Source organism: Canis aureus, chromosome 1 (assembly GCF_053574225.1).
Source record: "Canis aureus isolate CA01 chromosome 1, VMU_Caureus_v.1.0, whole genome shotgun sequence".
NCBI lineage: Eukaryota > Metazoa > Chordata > Mammalia > Carnivora > Canidae > Canis > Canis aureus.
The window spans coordinates 112,047,122-112,066,534 of NC_135611.1; the positions used below are offsets into that span (position 1 = coordinate 112,047,122).

The 19,413-nt window shown below is 49.4% G+C and overlaps 1 protein-coding gene and 1 long non-coding RNA gene across 3 annotated transcripts; one reads left to right on the forward strand and one right to left on the reverse strand.

Moving 5' to 3' along the window:
* Positions 1-972: 972 nt before the first annotated feature.
* On the reverse strand, positions 973-14,841 carry LOC144284632 (uncharacterized). Its single transcript, XM_077849410.1, has 9 exons — positions 14,715-14,841; positions 13,407-13,508; positions 13,010-13,156; positions 9,596-9,739; positions 7,215-7,355; positions 5,252-5,383; positions 3,867-4,031; positions 3,450-3,596; positions 973-1,795 (listed from the first exon to the last, which is right to left on the reverse strand). Exons 1-9 carry the CDS (start codon positions 14,767-14,769, stop codon positions 1,566-1,568), a joined length of 1,263 nt encoding a protein of 420 aa, XP_077705536.1. The 5' UTR covers positions 14,770-14,841; the 3' UTR covers positions 973-1,565.
* Positions 5,224-13,284, forward strand: LOC144284637 (uncharacterized). Of its 2 annotated transcripts, none has more exons than XR_013353087.1 (4): positions 5,224-5,401; positions 9,132-9,543; positions 9,803-9,930; positions 12,561-13,284. It is a non-coding gene; the product is annotated as an uncharacterized LOC144284637 (long non-coding RNA). The 2 variants fall into 2 exon arrangements; XR_013353086.1 differs by lacking the exon at positions 12,561-13,284 and adding an exon at positions 10,178-12,176 and having other exon boundaries at positions 5,225-5,401.
* Positions 14,842-19,413: the final 4,572 nt, after the last annotated feature.

A 19,413-nucleotide genomic window follows, 5' to 3' on the forward strand; every position in this document is an offset into this window, starting at 1 on the left:
AACCCCAGGGACTAAAGCTTGATCAGCTGAAGTCAATCAGGATTACCATCACCTTGACAGGGATTGGCTGGCTCCATTTTGGCCAACTGGAGGGGACGTGAGGAAAGTCTGCCAGGGGATAGGGTTTCTGGGAAGACAAAGATGGGGGGCCACCTCCGCCAGCTTTGGGTGTGGTTGCAGGAGGGCATGACGCTGGAGCTCCAGCCACCATCATGCAAATACCAACATGCTGAGGATGGCAGGGTGGCAAGAGAACAAGGTAGGTTCTCAGTGACTCCGTTGAACTGCTGAATTAAGGACCCCTGGGGACCCCTCCCTCCTTTCTTCCTGTTCAGATGTGTATTAGCTATTCCTACTGCTCCTCCCTCAGGGCCTCTGCCTTTACAGCTCCCTCTGCCTGGAATGCTGCCCTCTGCACCCCACACAGCTGCATGGCCCTCTGCCTCACTCCCCTCCTGGTCTTCACTCAGATGTCAGCTTCCTGACGCCTCACATATAAAAGCGCACCCCTCCTACAGGCCTCCCCATTCCTCTTCTCTGCTCTGTGTTTATTATCTGTGGCCCCCACTGAAACAAAGCAGAAAATTTTCTTTACTGTGTGTCCTCAGTGTCTAGAACTGTGCTCCATGCCTAGCATGTAACCAATAAATCTTTGTCCAATCAGTACCCAGTGAATACTTTCTGCTCTTTTTGTTGGACTTTGTATTACTTTTAGCTGAAAGCAGATGGTTCCTGGCATCCTGCCTCCTGTCCAGCTCCCCATCTTTACTTCTCTGCTCAATCCTTTGGGTCCGATGCTTGCTCTAAAATGACACTCACTCCAGACTGAGCGTTCGTTTCTCTGCCTGCCCTGGCTCCCAGATGCTGTCATCTGCAGGTCCCCTCTGGTCCCAGAATCCCCGGGAGAAGAGAGCAGACCACATCAGGGCCCTATTGGAGGTTGCGATGTGAGAAGAAGGAAACCCAAACCACTTGGCGTTGTGGGATGAGATTCATTCGGGTTTGGTTACAATGGGGAGACTGAGCCCAGATAGAAGAGAGCCAGTGTGCTGGTGGTGGTGGTGCTAGTGGTGGAAGGGGTGCTCTAAAAGCCTAGGAAAAGAGTGTATTTGGTCCTCAAACCCATCTTGGCTGCCCAAGACTTTGCTAGACCCTAAAGAGGGGAGGAGCTGCTTCCCAGTGTTCAGGAAAACAGACACAGCCCTAGTTTGAGGGAGGCGCCTGGTGTTGCGAACAGCCTCGCCTGAGGAAGGAGGCTTCATCTTTGGGGCCCCTGATAAGAATGTGTGACCACAGAAGCAGCTCTAATCTGAGGCCTGAGGAAGTACAGCTTAGTCTGAGGGAGGAGGCATAGGCTTCATACCCTGGTGTTAAGAAAGGGGACTAGCCCTGGGGAAGCTCTTAGTCAGAGGGAGGAGGCTCACCCCTGGTTTCTGACTTCTCTCACCAGAAGCTTCTAGGCTTAGAAATGCCAGAAGAAAAGGGGAGTCAAAGTGCCATCTCTCAACGTGGGCCACAAGCGGGGTTGAGTGGCTGCAGGGCGAGGGCAGTGGAGGCCAGCCTGCTCAGCAGAGGGCCGCAGTGCTCAGGGCCACCAGCAGCATGGACAGGGCAAGGTGGAGGCCAGGTGGCGCACCCGAGTGGCACTTGGAGCTCATGACGGCGCGCTGGCTGGTGCTGCACTGGGGCCTGCGGGCCAGCCGGTGGCCAGGCAGCGCCAGAAGCCCCTCGGTGGCAGCCTGGGCACTGCACAGGTCCGGGGAGCCGCAGCCGCGCACACTCATGTTCTGGCCACCTGTGGAGACGTGAGGGAGGACGCACGTGAGGCCATGCCAGCAGGTGTCCCTGGTGCCATCGTGCACACCTGTCACTGTGTGCCACCCGGGAGGTCCTCTGACCCAGGTCCTTTGGGAAAACTCACCAGAAAAGCTGGGATCCTCCAGCTGGGGCCTGGTCACCGCTGTGCCTTTCATTGCTACTCTTTATACCTTACATGTATGTTGCAGGCTTTCTTTTTACTTGTATTCAATTATTAATAGTACTGAATACATTAATAACTGTGATGCCCGGAGGCCGTTCTATTTCCCACACCCTTCCAACAGATTTAGTGCACAGGTTCCTTACCTTCTTCCTACCTAGGCTTCCTCAGAGCCATTTCAGAAGGACTATGGTACAGTGTGATGCATTTTATATGAATATAAGTATACAAACGAAATCAGTTTATTGAGAATTTGGCGGGGGATATGAAAGTGATCTAGTCTTATTTTACCAACAAAGAACACCCCACCACGATTGCAGCTTGTTTTTAAGTCCTCATCTTTTAATTTTTAAAAAGATTTTATTTATTTATTCTTGAAAGATACAGAGAGAGAGGCAGAGACACAGGCAGAGACAGAAACAGGGTCCTCGAGGGGAGCCTGATGCGGGACCCGATCCTGGACCCCAGGATCACACCCTGAGCCAAAGGTAGATGCTCAACTGCCGAGCCACACAGGCATCCCAAGTTCTCATCTTTTAAATAAGTGTATGGAAATATTTACAGTTCAAAGGATGTGATATCTGAGGTTGCATTCAAAATAATGTGGGGCGAGGGTAGAGATGAAACACAGTTGGCCATGAGTGGATAATTATTGGGGTTGGGTGAAGGGCACATGAGATTTATTAAACTATTCACTCTTTTATTTATCTTTGAACTTCTCCATTAAAAAAAAAAAAAAAAAAAGGAAACCTCACAGCACAGTCTGTATTTTCTTGGTTCATTTCCTCATAGAGCCATGATGGTCTCAGATTCACTGAAATGCCATACACAGCATTTAATATGTTCTAGAATTTTCAGTACAGTAGCCACTGGCCACACATGGCTATTGAGCACTAGAGATGCGGCTGGTCTGAAGTGAAATGTGCTGTGAGTATAAAATCCACATCAGAGGGACGCCTGGGTAGCTCAGTGGTTGAGTGTCTGACTTCGTCAAGGTGTGATCCCAGGATCCTGGGATCGAGTCCCACATTAGGCTCCCTGCATGGAGCCTGCTTCTCCCTCTGCTTATGTCTCTGCCTCTCTCTCTGTGTCTCTCATGAATAAATAAATAAAATCTTAAAAAGCATCCATACCACATTCCAAAGGCTTAGTAGGAAAAAAAATGAATGTAAGGTATCTCGTGATTTCTTATATTGATTATGCATTGAAATTACAACTGTTGGATATATTGGGTCAAATAAAATACTAAATTAATTTCATCTGTTACTTTTTAATGTGGCTACTCAGACACTTGAAATTCTATGTGTGGCTTGCATTATATTCCTTTTGGACAGTACTCATCCAGAAGTCTTACGGACTTTGAGACTCCCAACTCAGGCATGCCTGATTCAAAAACCAACGTGCTCAGGCTCACTCTTGGGTGCACATGTGCACACACACACACACACACACACACGGACACATAGATTACCTTCTACAAGCACCAGGTCCAGCTGGACACACTCAGTTTCCCCACTGCGACACTGCATATAGAAGGAGGAATTGCAGGACCCTGGCTGGCTGCTGGGACATACAGGACACAGGAACTCGTTCAGGGTGTGTGAAGTTGGCAGAATTGCTGTAAAGGGAAGGGTTACAGTCAGCCAGGAGGGCTCTCAGGACCTCCAGGGCTCTCTGTGCTCACGAGCTCCCCAACAGTGAGATGACCTTACTGGAATTTCCCACTTAGCTGGGGTCAGGCTGCCTTTGGGCAGCCTGGCTGGGGAATAGGGATGCTCCTGAGTGATGTTTCTACCTGCCTGCCTTCCTCAAATCCGGACAAAGTCTCCTCCACAGTCACCCCACCACTTCCTTGGCCACCCGCGACTGCTTTCTGGTGGCAGCATACCGAGAGGAGTGAGTTCTTGGCAGTTGCCTTGGCAACAGGTGGAATTGATCCAGAAACTAAAGTCACTGCTGTAGGTGAAGGCAGAGATGGAGGTGCCAAATCCACAGTCCTTGGAGGCCACACAGGAACCACGTCTCCAGACAACAGAGTTACCTTCCTCTAAGGCTGGAGAGATGCGGAGGGTAGGTTTGTGAGGAAAGGCGATCGTGAACCACCCCCTGACTAGAAGCCCCTTCTGGGTGTCATTGTTGGCATCTTTACTTACGTTGCTGGAAGGCAGAGAAGAGCTGGTTTCCAGCTCACTTCCTTTTCCCATGTACAGAAAAGTCTAGTTTTTCCCTTTATGGGGCAGACCCACAGAGGCCTCCTTGCCCAGAATGTTGTCCTAGATCAAGATGGCTGTGACTCTATCTCCCACCCCCCAGGCTTTTCTGTATCTTACCTCAGCACTCCCATATCAAGAGATAGAATCCATGTCCTCATCCCTTAAATCTGAGCTGGCCTTGTGACTTGCTCTAATCAATAGACTGTGGCAAGAGTGACACTGGGCTGGGGCTGGGCTTCTCTCTCTTAAGAAGCCCATGGTCTCCACCTCTTCCTTCTCGGAAGCCAGCACCATACTGTAAGGAAGCTCAGCGAGGCTACTGACTGGTGACAGACCACATGGACAGAGATCTCAGAAGGCAAGAGGCTGTATCGAACATTCCAGCCCCAGCCAGGTTCTCAGATAAATGCAGCCACATGGAGGAACATCACCTCTTAGAGGAGAAGATCTGCCTAAGCTGAGCTTCATCAACCCACAGAATAGTGAGAAATAGTAAATCATTGTTTTAAGCCACACAGTTTTATTTTTAAATGGTGGCCAAAAAACCCCAAAACAAAACCACCCTATATAATATAAAATGTACCCTCTTAGGCATTTTTAAGTATATCTTCTGTGGTGTTAACTATATTTACATTGTCATGCAACAGATCTCTAGAACCTTCTCATTTTGCAAAACTAAAACTACCACCAAGGTGACTACTCTAGGTATCTCACATAAAAGAAGTCATGCAAAAAAAAAAAAAAAAAGAAGTCATGCAGTATTTGCTCTCTTGTGACTGGTTAAGCCACTATGTCTTGAGCTGACTTATTCAGTAATAAATAACTGTAGCAAGGTGGCATCAGATTTTAAATGTACACGCTCCACTGCCACCAGCCTCTGCCCTCCAACACCAGGAAAAGCCTGCCTCCGCTGGTGCTGGAGGCCAGGCAGCAAACAAAGGGGCTGGGCAGCAAACATGGGGGGCAGGGCAGCAAACGTGGTGGGGGGCGGGGCAAGGGGTGGTGTGCTTCAGGCCCCTTTTCACCTCCACCACCTAATCCAGTCTCCAGGGACACTCACCCAAGATGCCCAGTGTCTGAAGGCAGTAGTTCCTATCCGCTGCGCAGAGGACCGTGTCACAATCATTGAGGCCTGAGCAGGTGAAACAGGTGGTGAGTTTATCCTTGGTCAGAGTTGTGGTTGCAGAGGAACCTGGAGAGAGAGAGGAAGGTAAATTGGCTGGGGAACAGCGTCTGTGTGTGTGTGTGTGTGTGTGTGTGTGTACACGTTTCTGAGTACATCAGTGTAAATATGCTGCATATGCGCACTTCTGCAATGATGCAGTTTGCATACACAAGCACGCAGTCCTGTTTCCCTGTGTGCACACGTGGTTGTGAGTGCCTATGTTGAACTCTGCGTCCTCTGGAACTGTCTGCAGAAGGGTGGGGATGTTTGCGTGTGGCTCCATGGGCCCCCCTGTGAGAAGCTGTCTAGGTGCATCTCTGTGTGAGCAGAGCACCTGTCTATGTGGATACATATAAGGCTGGTTCTGTGGGTCTGAGCGTGTTTCTGGGTCTGGGTCTGTCTGTGTTCCCAGCAAAGTTGAGGGTGCTTGCATATATATGTTGGAGAACAGACATGAATGTCTGTGGATGTTAGTAAAGTGTTTCAGCACATCTGTATTTCTTACTTTCGTATGTTTGTGTGCTTATATCCGTCCATGCGCATGCACCTGATAACTGATAAGTCCCTGCACGGTTGTGTTACGTGCCCATAGGGACCATATATGCAAAAATTCCACGTCTTGTCTTCCAGTTGTTAGTTACCCTGTTTTGCCCTTTCTCCTTTCATATTGTAAATTTTGAGGTCCTTTGTGCACCCTTTTTTGTTTTCTTCATTGTGGTCATTAATTTAATCCACTGTTTGGGGCACCTGGGTAGCTCAGTGGTCAAGCGTCTGCCTTTGGCTCAGGTCGTGATCCCAGGGATCTGGGATTGAGTTCCACATCAGGCTCCCTGCAGGGAGCCTGCCTCTCTCCATCTGCCTATGTCTCTGTCTCTCTCTGTGTCTCTCATGAATAAATAAAATCTTTTTTAAAAATTTAATCCACTGTTTAGTTTTTAAAAGTAAAACTCCAATGGCTGGTAATCTGAGGAAGCCAAAGGTGAGAATGCTCCTTCTTTGCCTGCAGATTGAGCAAACAGATTGTCCTTTGCATCTCAGAACTGTCTTTGCTGGGTGGTTTCTAACAAAAGAGGCTTTGGAAATTGCCTCTCCGGCAGCCCGAGTGGCTCAGCAGTTTAGCACCGCCTGCAGCCCAGGGTGTGATCCTGGAGACCCGGGATCGAGTCCCGCATCAGGCTCCCTGCATGGAGCCTGCTTCTCTCTCTGCCTGTGTCTCTGCCTCTCTCTCTCTCTCTCTCTCTCTCTGCCTCTCTCTCTCTCTCATGAATAAATAAATAAATAAAATCTTAAAAAAAAAGGAAATTGCCTTTCTAACCTCTGAAACATCTGTGATTCTGTTCAGTTGTCTCACTTAAAAAGCTGCTGCCCCAGTAAATACTATCTCAATTAGCAACTCTCTTTTCTGGAAGATAAAACTTACTGTCTGTGTTCTTTGTTAAGCCAAAAGAAGGCTGTTGGCAAATCTGTCTTCTTTCACAAGCAAGGAAGTGAAGGAAAGAAAGAAAAAAAGACCATTAGATTTCTTGTTTAAACAGAGTTTGTATCTCTAGTCTCACTTACATGACAGGATGCTCGTGTTTAGAAATGTGTGCTCCTCTGTCGGCAAGTTTTGGGTGCTGGGATATAGATGTAGATGTTTGTGGATGTGTGGGTGTGTGCCAGCAGGATTTTCTGCTTCTAAGTGTGTTACATGGTGTGTGTGTGTGTATGTGTGTGCTCTTCTGTGGGTAATTGCACTCCCTGAGAGCATATGGTAGGGGGAGGGGATACCCTGGAAACACATAGGATTGGGAAGGGCATGTGGGATCTGGGAAGGGCAGAAAAAGATAGAATCCCAGGAAGTCAGAGTTCAACGCACTTGGCTGGGGGGTAGTAACCATGTAGTCGCATTCAGGCTTGCCGATGAGATGAAATCCAGATGCTTCTGGTCCCAGGATGGTGTTCACTTGCAGGTGGCAGACATTTGGGGTAGCACAGCCCTTCAAGATTTGGGGACCTCCTGCAGAAACAAGAGGAAGTTGCAGGAGGAAACTCAAAGTCAGAACCTTCCCACCTTGATGACTTTCTCTGTCTCAAAGTTCCCATCTCTCTTGATAGTTCTATAGGATTCATTTTCAAATCTGCCCGGCCTTTCCTTACAACCTCTTGATGCCTGCTCATTTTTGCGATTCTAATTTTATCCCTTCAAATGTGTCACAGACAGCTATGTTCTACAGCTGATAATTACAATAGCTGAACTCCTCCTGAATCTACATCTCTTATTTCTTGCTTCTGCTCTCACTCATGGTGACTTGTTCCCTTGTGCATTTCACGAGCTCTGACTGTGGGCTCATATCTGGTTGATGTTAATCTGGGGCCCTCTTGGGAGCTTCCCATTAGAGAGGATTTGCCTTTGTTTATACTGAGGTCTAAGAGGTAGTACCAACCAGGGATCATTTCAGTCCCCTTCTAAGGTCCCTGGCTTATGTGGGACCCTCAGAGTCAGCTCCTCAACCATGTTGCTCACATTTTTACTTTGTTTGGGGGCCCCTGGAAATTTCCCTAACTTCCTATAAGCGCCCAAAAGCATGGAAAATATTTTGTACAATATCCAGTTCATCTGTAAACAGTGGCATACCAATGGGGATGGTAATGGGAGCAGTCTATAAGGGAGTGTGCTCTCTGTAGAGCATTTAAAAACAATAATAAGATGGACTAGGGGTGCCTGGCTAGCTCAGTTCATAGAGCATAGGACTCTTGATCTTGGGATCCTCAGTTCAAGCCCCACGTTGGGTGTAGAGCTCACTTTAAAAAAATAACAATAGGGACACCTGAGTGGCTCAGTGGTTGAATATTTGCCTTTAGCTCAGGTCATGATCCTGGGGTCCTGGAATTGAGTCCCCGCATCAGGCTCCCAGCAGGAAACCTACTTCTCCCTCTGCCTATGTCTCTGCCTCTCTCTGTGTCTTTCACAAATGAATAAATAAAACCTTAAAAATAAATTTAAAAAATTAATAATAATGACTAAACATCAATCTGCTTCTTTTTATCACCATATTCCAGCATTTCTACACAATGGCTGTGATAAAATAGTCCTCCCTCCCAGAGCAGACTACTCCCACCTCCTGTGCCCCCCACCCCCTGACCTCACACCCCCCCTGTATGCTACTGCTTATAGCAAAAAGACCCTTCAGAGGATCCAGTCTGCCAGGAGCAAGCCAGATCACTTCTTCCTGTCACTTTGTTGGCCTAATAGTCTATCCTCAGGTCAGTGTAGTTCTATTCTAAGACTTTCACTCTAAAAGGCTCAACCATTTGCAAACACGTCATGGTGATTTTAAAATACATCTACAAATTCTTTGAAACATCAAAAGTCTATGCTTTGTCTTCTTGAAACCAGATGGACTTTTGTGACTGTTTCAACCAATAAAATATGGTAAAATGACATGTGACTTCCAAGGCTAGATCATCAAAGACCATGCAGCTGCCGCTTTGTTTCCTGGAATACTCTCTCTGAAAGTCTTCAGTCACCATGTAAGGATGGTGACAGCCATGATGTGGGGGAAGTCCAATCTACCCAGTGTGGAGAAATCACATAGAAAAGCCCTAGGAGAGCAGCGCAGGTGGCTCAGTGGTTTAGTGCCACCTTCGGCCCAGAGCATGATCCTGGAGACCCAGGATCGGGTCTCATGTCGGGCTCCCTGCATGGAGCCTGCTTCTCCCTCTGCCTGTGTCTCTGCCTCTCTCTGTCTCTCTCTGGGTCTCTCATAAATAAATAAAATCTTTTTTAAAAAAGCCCTAGGATTACTTGCAAAGAGAGAGAGAGATACCTAAGTGGCCTCCATTGATGCCTTGTTTGCTGTACTATTCACTACTGAGATCTTCAGCCAGCATATAAAGGGCCCTGAGGCAGCCATGCTGTGAAGAAGCCCAGTCTAACCAATGGGGAAAAATCACATCGGAGAGGCCCAGAGTCTACACATGTGAGTTGCTCTGGGACCTGCATTTCCAGCTCCGGCCACCCTCTGCCTGGGAATCCCATAAGACTCAGAACCATCCAGTTGAGCTCTTTCACAATTCCCAACCTAGAGAAAGAGTTAATAAAATGATGGCCATTATTTTAAGCCACTGCCTTTGTGAGTGATTCACTAAATAGCAAGAGCACCAGAGCACCACCTACTAATGAACCTCGGCACTCGTTTGCGCAGGTGAGAGGGAGGCCCATCACCCAAATTGCTCCTGAGGGCCAGAAACTCTTACCTCCATTCCATGTCCCGTTGAGGGTGAGACACACGGTCTGATCACCAGTGCAGTTCATGACCGAACGGGAGTCACACAAGGCTGACTTATCCCCAAAACAGTAGTGACATTTCACTCCGTTGAGCTGGGCTTTGGGTGGTGCCTCTGGTGGGAGTGGATGTGGTCAGGGTGGGATGAAGGCTAAGAAACACCCACCCCTCCCTGCAGCCCTCCTTCCCCGACCAACCCCCACCACAACCCAGAGCATTTTCCTGTGAAGTGGGATCAGCCTGGTCTCAGCCACCTCCTTCCAACCCCTGAAGACACATTCTGAGGAGCAGCAACCAGAGCCGAAGGTGAGGCTGCCCCACACTTGTCCTAAACAGACCTTCAGGCTGGGTCCTGTGGATTCTTTTATTGATCCCACAAACATTTCTTGAGCACCCACTGTGTACCAGGCCCTGTTCTGGAGACACCACTGACCATCCAAACCCAAGCCCTCTCTTGAACACACTGAATTCCAAAAGTGATTAAAAAGTGATCCTGTTATTTCAGGGTTTTTTTTTTTTCTTTTTTAAGATTTCATTTTTATTTATTTGACAGAGAGAGAGAGAGCACAAGCAGGGGGAGCAGCAGGCAGAGGGAGAGAGAGAAGCAAACTCCCAACTGAGCAGGGATCTGGATGTGAGGCTTGATCCCAGGACTCCAGGATCATGACCTGAGCTGAAGGCAGATGCTCAACCACTGAGCCACCCAGGTGCCCCCTGTTATTTTAGGTTTTAAGATACTGTGGTGTTCTGCCAAAGAGCAGGGCTGTGGCTTTTGGGCTTTCCACGACCTGATCAATCCCAGAACTTGCTTAGAGATCTGAAACATTTAAGAGAAAACTGCTTAAGCATATTTTTCCTGAGTCAGAACTAAACCACCAATCATTTTAATGTGGGTTTAAATTGCAATATTGGCAAACAGAAAAGTTGACTGAAGAGGGCCACTGGGGTGGCTCAAAGTGTCCCACTCTTGATTTCACCTCAGGCCATGACCTCAGGGTGGCAGGATCAAGCCCTGCATCAGGCTCTGCACTCAGCACTCTCCCTCTGCCCCTGTCCCTGCTTGCACGCCTCCCAGGTCCTCTCTCTCATCTCTGTCTCCCTCCCTCCCTCTCTCTCTCTCCTCTTAAATAAATAAAATCTTTTTTTAAAAAAAAGTCCACTAAAGAAAACATGACCACAGAACTGTGCTAATACGTGGCCACTGTGCACCTGTGGCTGTTGAGCTCTTGAAATGTGGCAGATTTCCCTCCTGCACTGTTGTAAGTATGTAAGTTCCTCAAAAAAATTAAAAATAGAAATACCATATGGATCCAGTAATTCCACTACTGGGTATTTACTCAAAGAAAGCAAAAACACTAGGTCAAAAAGATACATGCACTATGTTTATCGTAGCATTATTTACAACAGTCAAAATATGCAGACAACCCAAGCATCCACCCATAGATGAATGGATAAAGAAGATGAGGCGTGTACATATGGTTAACAAAGAGGAGGTGGATTGGGGGGACAACATTTGTGAAGGGGAGGGGGTACCTGGGTGGCTCAGTTGGTTAAGCATCTGCCTTCGGCTTGGGTTGTGATCCCAGGATCCTGGAATGGAGCCCCAAGGAGCCTGCTTATCCCTCTCCTCCCCGCTCCTGCTCTGTCTCCCTCACTTACTCTCTCTCTCTCTCTCTCTTTCAAATAAATAAAATCTTTAAAAAACTATCAGTGAAGGGGAGTGGGAGGTATAGGATTCTAGTTATAGAATGAATAAGTCACAAGAATGAAAGGTACAGCATAAGGGATATAGTCAATGAAGTTGTAATGGCTTTGTACAGCTACACTTGCGGTGAACATAACATATGTGACACATACAGTTGTCCGATCACTTTGTCGGACGCCTGAAACTAGCGTAACATTGTGTGTCGACTCTACATCAACTTTAAAAATCAATGACGAAAATAAAAAAAGAAATGTGGTAGATCGCCTTGGGGGTGCTGTGAGTATAAAACACATCCTAGGTTTCAGAGGCTTAGTTTGAAACAATAAAATATCTCATTAATAATTTTATATTGATTACATATATGTCAGAAGAATATTTTAGATATGTTACCTCAAATAAAATACATTACTAAAATTAATTGCACCTGTTTCTTTGCACTTTTTAACGTGGCTACTAGAAAAGCTCTCATTACGTCAATGGCTCACATTGCATTTCTCCTGGGCAGCACTGCTATAGATTGTCCACCAAAAGACCTTACTCAAGAGTATTCCAAGATAGTCTTTTTGATCTTTCTCTACACATAGGAATTTTGTCTAACGCAGTTAGAATCATAACTGGCATTTTATCTACTGAATGGCACGCGGACCGTTTAGCTTGGAACTGGCTGTTTTATTTGGGGAGCAGCACAATTTTTAGAAGGAAGGTAATCCTGGTTGTTTGAAAAGGATGGCTGGGGGATCCCTGGGTGCCTCAGTGGTTTAGTGCCTGCCTTCGGCCCAGGGCATGATCCTGAAGTCCCGGGATCGAGTCCCACGTCAGGCTCCCTGCTTGGAGCCTGCTTCTCCCTCTGCCTGTGTCTCTCATGAATAAATAAAAAATCTAAAAAAAAAAAAAAAAAAAAAGGAAAAGATGGCTAGTATCCCTGAGTGTGGAGCTGTCCCAGGTCTCCCCCCATTGCTGTTACCTGCCAAATACGAATTCCTTCTTTGGAAAAATAAACAAGCAACAAAAAGTGATCTTTATCGCAGCTCCGAGCCAGGTCTGGATGGAGTAAAGCCAGCAAGGAGGCACTCCCTCTCAAGGTCATGCAAGCGCAGAGTCAGCGCCTGAAAGTGAATGCCTCCTTAAATTTTGCACCCTGGGGTACTTGCTGGCCTCACTCTAAACTGGGCCTATCGCCATGCCTATGTTTCTTTTTCTTTCTCTAAGATTTTATTTATTTATTTGACAGAGAGAACACAAGCAGGGAGAGTGGCAGGCAGAGGCAGAGGGAGAAGCAGGCTCCCTGCTGAGCAGAGACCACGAAGTGGGGCTTCATCCAGGACCCCAGGATCATGACCTGAACCGAAAGCAGATGCTTAACCAACTGAGCCACCCAAGCGCCCCACACTGCTCTGCTCAAGTAGCCCTCAAGGGAGCTCTTCTCCTAAGGAGAAATAAAAGTTTGAGGCTCCTCTCCAGCCCCTCAATAACTCAGTGAGTGCAACTATTTCTGCAGTGCCTGCTACATGCCAGCCTTGTGCTCGAAGGCACCCCCTGCAAAATTTAGTTCACACCCATTTTCCAGATGAGAATACTGAGGTTCTCCTTTCTCTGGTCAGCCAGGCAGAGCTGGAAATTGAGGTCAAGTTCCCCCAACACCCTACCTGGGGCTGTGACCCCCAAGTCCTGCCAACAAACCTTGTCGGGTGGCCTTGCTGCAGTTGTCCTCACAACAGGCCATGCTGACCCAGAGACTCAAGTCGGGGCCATAGGTCAGGGAGTAGACACCTTCTCGGCATTCCCCAGGGGCGACACATGACCCGTTCTTGATGAGATTCCCATTTTCTGGGGACAGAGGTTGTGGAGGAGAGATCAGAGACTCCCCCACACCCCAGCCCCAACCGTGGCCCTGTCTGTAGCAATCCCCCAGCTGGCATTGAAGCCTGTCCCCTAACCCCCCACCACCCCAGCGGCCCTATGCTGAGTTATGAGTCCAGTCCTGGGGTGGTTTTTTCATGCCTTCACCCCCGACACACAAAACCCTTCCCCACCCACTTTATGGGTCCTCCACCCAGGCCCCCTCTGGTCCCCCCACCCAGCTGCATCTGGCTAAACAAGCAGGCTTCCTTGGTGGGAGGACAGGTTCTCTCGGTACAATCTCCCAGCAAAGAGCAGGCTGGACACGTCTTGGAGGTCCCTGTGGGGAGAGAGGAATGATCAGACCCTGCAATTGAGGAGAAAAACACGGGTGCGCACACACACAGGATTCCAGAATAGGAGTACAGGCTGGGGTGGGAGGGCTGTTGGGAGATCATGGGATGTTTTCCCGGAGCTGTGTGGCCGGCGCTCTGGGTGGGCAAAACGGCAAAGGTTCAGAGGCAGGGAGCAGCATCACCAAGCTAGAGCTGCTGGCCATCTCCAGCTAATCGACCTGGTTCTCGCCAGGAAACTCCTTCTCCAAACATCTCCCTTGCAAGTGAAATGCCCCTTCCTGGGCTAGGCTAGGGAGACCCGCGTCCGTCTGGGAAGCCTTCTTGTCGACCTGCAGAGAGGCACCTGGGGCTCTCCCGAGAAACCGTGAGGCTGGAGGGAGCACGGTCGGAAAACAGCGAACCTCGTCTCACACCTGCTGCTCGTGGATGAATACACGAGGCAAGTGAAAGCAGATGGGGCTTAGAGTCCCACTCCAGATCATGCAGTGAGACCCTGGCTAAGGGCCAGGCCACTCGATCCCCAACCTGAGCCAATGAGGGCAGAATTAGAAGCAAAGGGGAGACAGGCAAAGTAAGGAATCGTAACTGCTCTTGGCTCTCAGTGTGGATCCCTTCGGACAGGGCTACTTATGGCCTGAGACTGTTTTAAGCTCTTAAAAAGCTCTTTGAGGGATCCCTGGGTGGCGCAGCGGTTTGGCGCCTGCCTTTGGCGCAGGGTGTGATCCTGGAGGTCCGGGATCGAATCCCACGTCGGGCTCCCGGTGCATGGAGCCTGCTTCTCCCTCTGCCTATGTCTCTGCCTCTCTCTCTCTCTCTCTCTGTGACTATCATAAATAAATAAAAATTAAAAAAAAAAAAGCTCTTTGAACATATTCATTCCATGAATGCCCCCACCAGCTTTTTTTCCCCTTTTGAGGCACAGAGAGGGTCAGTGGCTTGCTTAAGATCACACAGCAAAGAGGTGGTGGAGGCAAGATTTGAACCCTGGTGGCCTGGCCTCAGAACTATGCTCTCCAGCAGTTTGGCTGCCTCTGCTAGACAAAAAGTCGAGGTAGAAGGGGCTGGGCCTCAGACTCTGAAGCTGGAGTCACATCTGTGAACATGGACTGTCTCACTCGCTCGCTCACTCACTCTTGTTCTCACCCTCCTTTTTGGTTTTTGCTCTTGGGGACCGCACATGATGCGCCTACCTGCTGGGGTGGCCAGCGCTCCCAAGAGCGCCAGAGCAGTGAGGAGCTGGAGCATGATCCAGGCCGGAGGGGAGGAAGCAGGACACAGGTGACCTGGCCTTTTATTCAAGGGCCTTGGCTAGCAGCCCTGGAAGAAGGAGAGCAAACAGACTAGGGAGAGGGTGGCCCCACCTGCCATCCTGGTCACTGGAACACTTGGCAGGGGACAGGGGCTTAGGGAGCACGGAGATGGGGAAACTGAGTTCTGAGAGGCACATGGGAGAAGCCTGAGTTACTCATGAAGCCAAAGAAAGGCAGATAGGTGTGCTGGCATTATTATTGCTATTATTAACAAGCTCCTGGTCATTCCAGGGAGATGTTAGCCCACTGGATCCTTACAATAGTCTTACAAGGCATTACCCTTCTTCCCAGGAGGGATACGGCGTTCCAAATATTCTCTGTTCATCAGTACAGGCCACTATATGTGGCAGGGACAACCCTGCACAACTGCTGGAGCAGTGACCCAGTGGCCTCCATCGACCCAGCATTAAACATTTAGTTGCTGGAACACTAGGGTGCCCAGGAGGACCCAGATATGTCACGGGGGGGCACTTGGGGTCTTGGGATAGCAGATTTTTTACTGACCAGACCTGGAAGTATTTCAATATTTTAACAGCTGGTACAGTTGAAATGAGTCCTTATTTCCCCCATTTTTAAAAAAGATTTTATTTATTTATTCATGAAAGACACACACACACACACACACACACACACACACAGAGGCAGAGACATAGACAGAGGGAGAAGCAGGCTCCCCGTGGGGAGCTTGATGCGGGACTCGACCCCCAGACTGAGGATCATGCTCTGAGCCAAAGGCAGATGTTGACCTCTGAGCCACCCAGGAGTCCCCACCCACATTTAGTCCCCCATTTTATAGAGAAGGAAACTAAGTCTCAGAGTCACGAAGGCCCTAGTCCAGAGCTGTGAAGTAAGGACATCGGCAAAATCAGGATTTGAACCCAGACCTCTCAGACTTGACTGCTGGGCTTCACCTAAAAGAAAGAGGGAAAGCAGTCCCCTACCCTTACCTAGAATATGACCTGCCCTCGCCAGAGGAGGCCTGCATTTCTCTCCTGCCCCTGCCGCTGACTGGGCAGCTTTGATTCGCACATCTGTTCAATGGGAGTGAGGTCGATCTCAAGCACCCCCGAGGGGCTCCCAGCCCCAATGCTTAGTCTCCGTCAGAGTCGCCTCTTCACTGCTTTGACTCCCCACCTGCCTCTCCCTTGAGGTATAACTCTGGGGATATCCCTTCCATGTCTTGGTCCTCAGTGCGTCTGTCCACTATGCTGGCATATTCCAGGGTCTACCGCTAATGCTGGGCACGTGGTGGCTACGTGAGTGTTGGGAGGATCTGTGCCAGTGATGCTCAGGCTCTAAGGAGACCACACACCCATCCAGAAGAGGATGAGCACTTCGGAGCCAGATGGCTGGGGTTCAAGTTCCAGTTCTTCCCCTTCAAGCTCGGTGGCCTTGGGCAAGTCATGTCACCCACCAAAGCCTCAGTGTCCTCATTTGTCAAACAAAGAAAATAGGAGGGCCTGTGCCAAAGGCCCGCCATGAGGACTCCACGAGTCAGTGTATGTAGAGCGCCCAAGGATGTAGGTGCTGCTGTAGGTATTGTCACCATCATTCAGCAGCGCGCCCCACAAGGCTGGGGCTGGCTTCTCCCCTTGGCTCAGCGGAAAGATCCCAAACAAGAGAAAGGACCTGTTCAAGGTCAATCGCAGGGCTGTTGGGCTTCCCAGACTCTAGGGGCGGGGGGTAGGCGGGGTGGCCCTCAATCGGCAGGTACATCAAGGAGCTTGCACCTATGGGAGGTGGGGGCCTGGGGTAGCTTTTCCTGCCGGGATGCTGCGGCAGGGAGAAGTTTAGGGAGGAGGCCCACCGCCTTCCCTGGGGGGACCGGGAGCCCTTTGGTCTAGGAGAAGTGGGAAGAAGAGGGATCAGTCCTGGAGTCTGGAGTGCGGAATCAGAGAGGAGGGAGCAGCAGCTCTTGGCGCTTTGTGACTCGAAGCCTATCTCCTCAAAGGTCAGCCGATAAGTCAGGCTGGGAGCCGCACAAACACGAGATAAAGTGTATGAAGGGTAGAGAGGCAGGCAAAGGACATGTTCTTGCCCTTAATTTGAAACTCGGAAGTGAGGGGACATGGGAGGAGTTATGGGACACACACACAGGCATAGAGGCCTCCGCGCCCCGCTTCAAGGCACAAACCGCAGCGTACAGTAAAGCATTGTTCTGCCCCTAAAATTCTCCACTTGAAAATAAAGTAACTCGAGTTACACAGTTTCATTTTTCCCCCGAATGCATAAATATGTACCTTTGTGCATTTCTGTATTTTCCCATTTGTTGCGTATTACAAACTATGTTGCAACAAAGAGCTTCGTGCCAGTATCATTTCACACATGTGCCAAGTTCCCCTGAGTGGTAAGTGGTTTTACTATGTCAAAAGGCTTTTCTACATTTGTCATTTTGAGAGCAATTGCAGAATCACCCTTCCTGGGACTGTACCAACTTACACTCACACCAGCTGTGTAAGGGAGTGTCTGCTTCCGTACAGATTCACCAGCTCTGTGTATCATCCAGCTGTTTTATTTTTGCCAGTCTGTAGGTGAAAGGGGCGTGGGACGATGCAAACAGCCATGACCTACCTCTATGTAGTAGCTCCTGCCATCGGGTGACAGAGTCCGTTTCCCTCACCTCAACTCTGCACCAGTCTTGGAACTCGCTTTGACTATAGAAGGAGGCAGAAGCGATGTTGCATGAGTTTGGCGTCTTGGGTCAGGAGGGTTTGCAAGATTTCAAGTCTCTGCTTCGCTGCTGGGAGCCCTCGGCCCCTGTGTGAATGAGCTTGCCTCCTGCAGGGTGGGGACGGCCCCTCGGAGGGGGGCTCCGGGCCTTCCGACCAGCCCAGTGAGGACCCCCAAGCAAGGCCATCCGAGACCAGCCGGGCCCTCCCGGCCAGCCCAGTGAGGACCCCCAAGCGAGGCCATCCGAGACCAGCCGGGCCCAGCCAAGCCAGCCTCCACCAGCTGGGCCCTGCGACCCCTCGCAACGTGTGTTGTTTTAAGCCGCTCCATTTTGGGGTGCTGTAACCCAGCCAAAGCTAAGTGATGTAAATACCACTGTAGTGCCACTTTTATAAGAGTCATTCATGCTTCCTCTTCTTTCCTGTGCTAACGTTTCTGTTGATTCATAGGAGCCGTGTTAGTTTCCCGTGGCTGCCGCAACAGAGTGCCACAGACCCCGGAGGCTTAGAACAACAGAAACGTGTCGTCTCACATCTGGAGCTGGAAATCCAAACCCAAGATGCGGGCAGAACTGCCATCTCGGAAACCCGTGGGGGAGTCCCTCCTGCCTCTTGCCGGCTTCTAGTGGCTTGCTGGTGACCTCCGGCATTCCTTGGCTTGTTGCTCCCTGACTCCAGTCTCTGCTCTCACCATCCCATGGCCCTCTCCCTGTCTCCCTGTCTGCATATGGCCATCTTCTTCTTCTTTTTTTTTTTTTTTAAGATTTTATTTATTCATTTGAGAGAGGGAGAGAGAGAGAGAGATGGGGACAGAGCACAAGCAGAGGGAGAGACTAAGGGACAGGAAGAAGCAGACTGCCCGCTGAGCTGGGAGCATGGCCATCTTCTTATGAAGATGCCAGACATGTTCATAGGGCCCGCCCTACCCCACTGTGACATCATCCTAACACCATCAGCAACAGCCCTATTTCCAAGTAAGGTCACATTCTCAGTACTAAGACTTAGGATTTCAACATGTCTCTTTCTTCTTTCTTTTTTGTCGAGGTGGGGAGGAGATGGGGGAGGTGGAGGAAGGTACCTTCCACCCTTAACCAGAGCTTTTTGCCTATTAGCATCATTATCTCTTGAATTGTAATGAGTTATTTCTGCTACTGCAACTTGGTTGTACAACTTTGGTGGCTAGAGATGAGGAAACCTTTCTTCTTTGCACAAATTTTTTCTCCTCCAGATCCCCTCCTCTCTGCAGGTCAGCTCAACCTCATGAAGCCAGAGGGAGCCATGGCCAAGGGGACCAGTTGGAGGACAGGATGGAAAGAGCCTGGGGGCTTCTAGCTCCCGGTTCTTCTCTCCCCAGAGCGGGAACACTCAGGGTGATATAGTTATGTGCTTGTTGGCCGAGAGCCAGCCTGTTTGGGTCCAAATCCCGACTCTGCCTGCAGGCCATCATAGGCAAGTGACTTAGCCTCTGGCATCTGATTCCTGTGGTCGCCCTAACAAATTAGCATCAGTTTAGTAGCTTAAAATAATAGACACGTTTTCTCTGACAGCACTGGAGGCCAGAAATCAAAAAATGGGTTTTAAGGGACCAAAATCAAGGTGTGAGCAAGGTAGTGCTTCTTCTGAAGACTCTAGGGGGCAGGGTCACCTTGCCCTTTTCCAGGAGCTAGAGGGGTGCTCTGGCCTCCCTCTGTTCCTGGTCCCTTCCTCCACCTTCAAAGCGTCTTTCCTCTCTGACTCTGGTCTCTTCCCTTGGTCTATAGTCAAATGTCCACCCGCCTCCCTCGGTAAGGACACTTATGATTATATGGAGAGCCCACGTGGATCATCAGGATAATGTCCCCATCTTGAGATCCTTGACATAATCACATCTGCAAAGACTCATTTTTCTACAGACAGTACCACTTAACAGG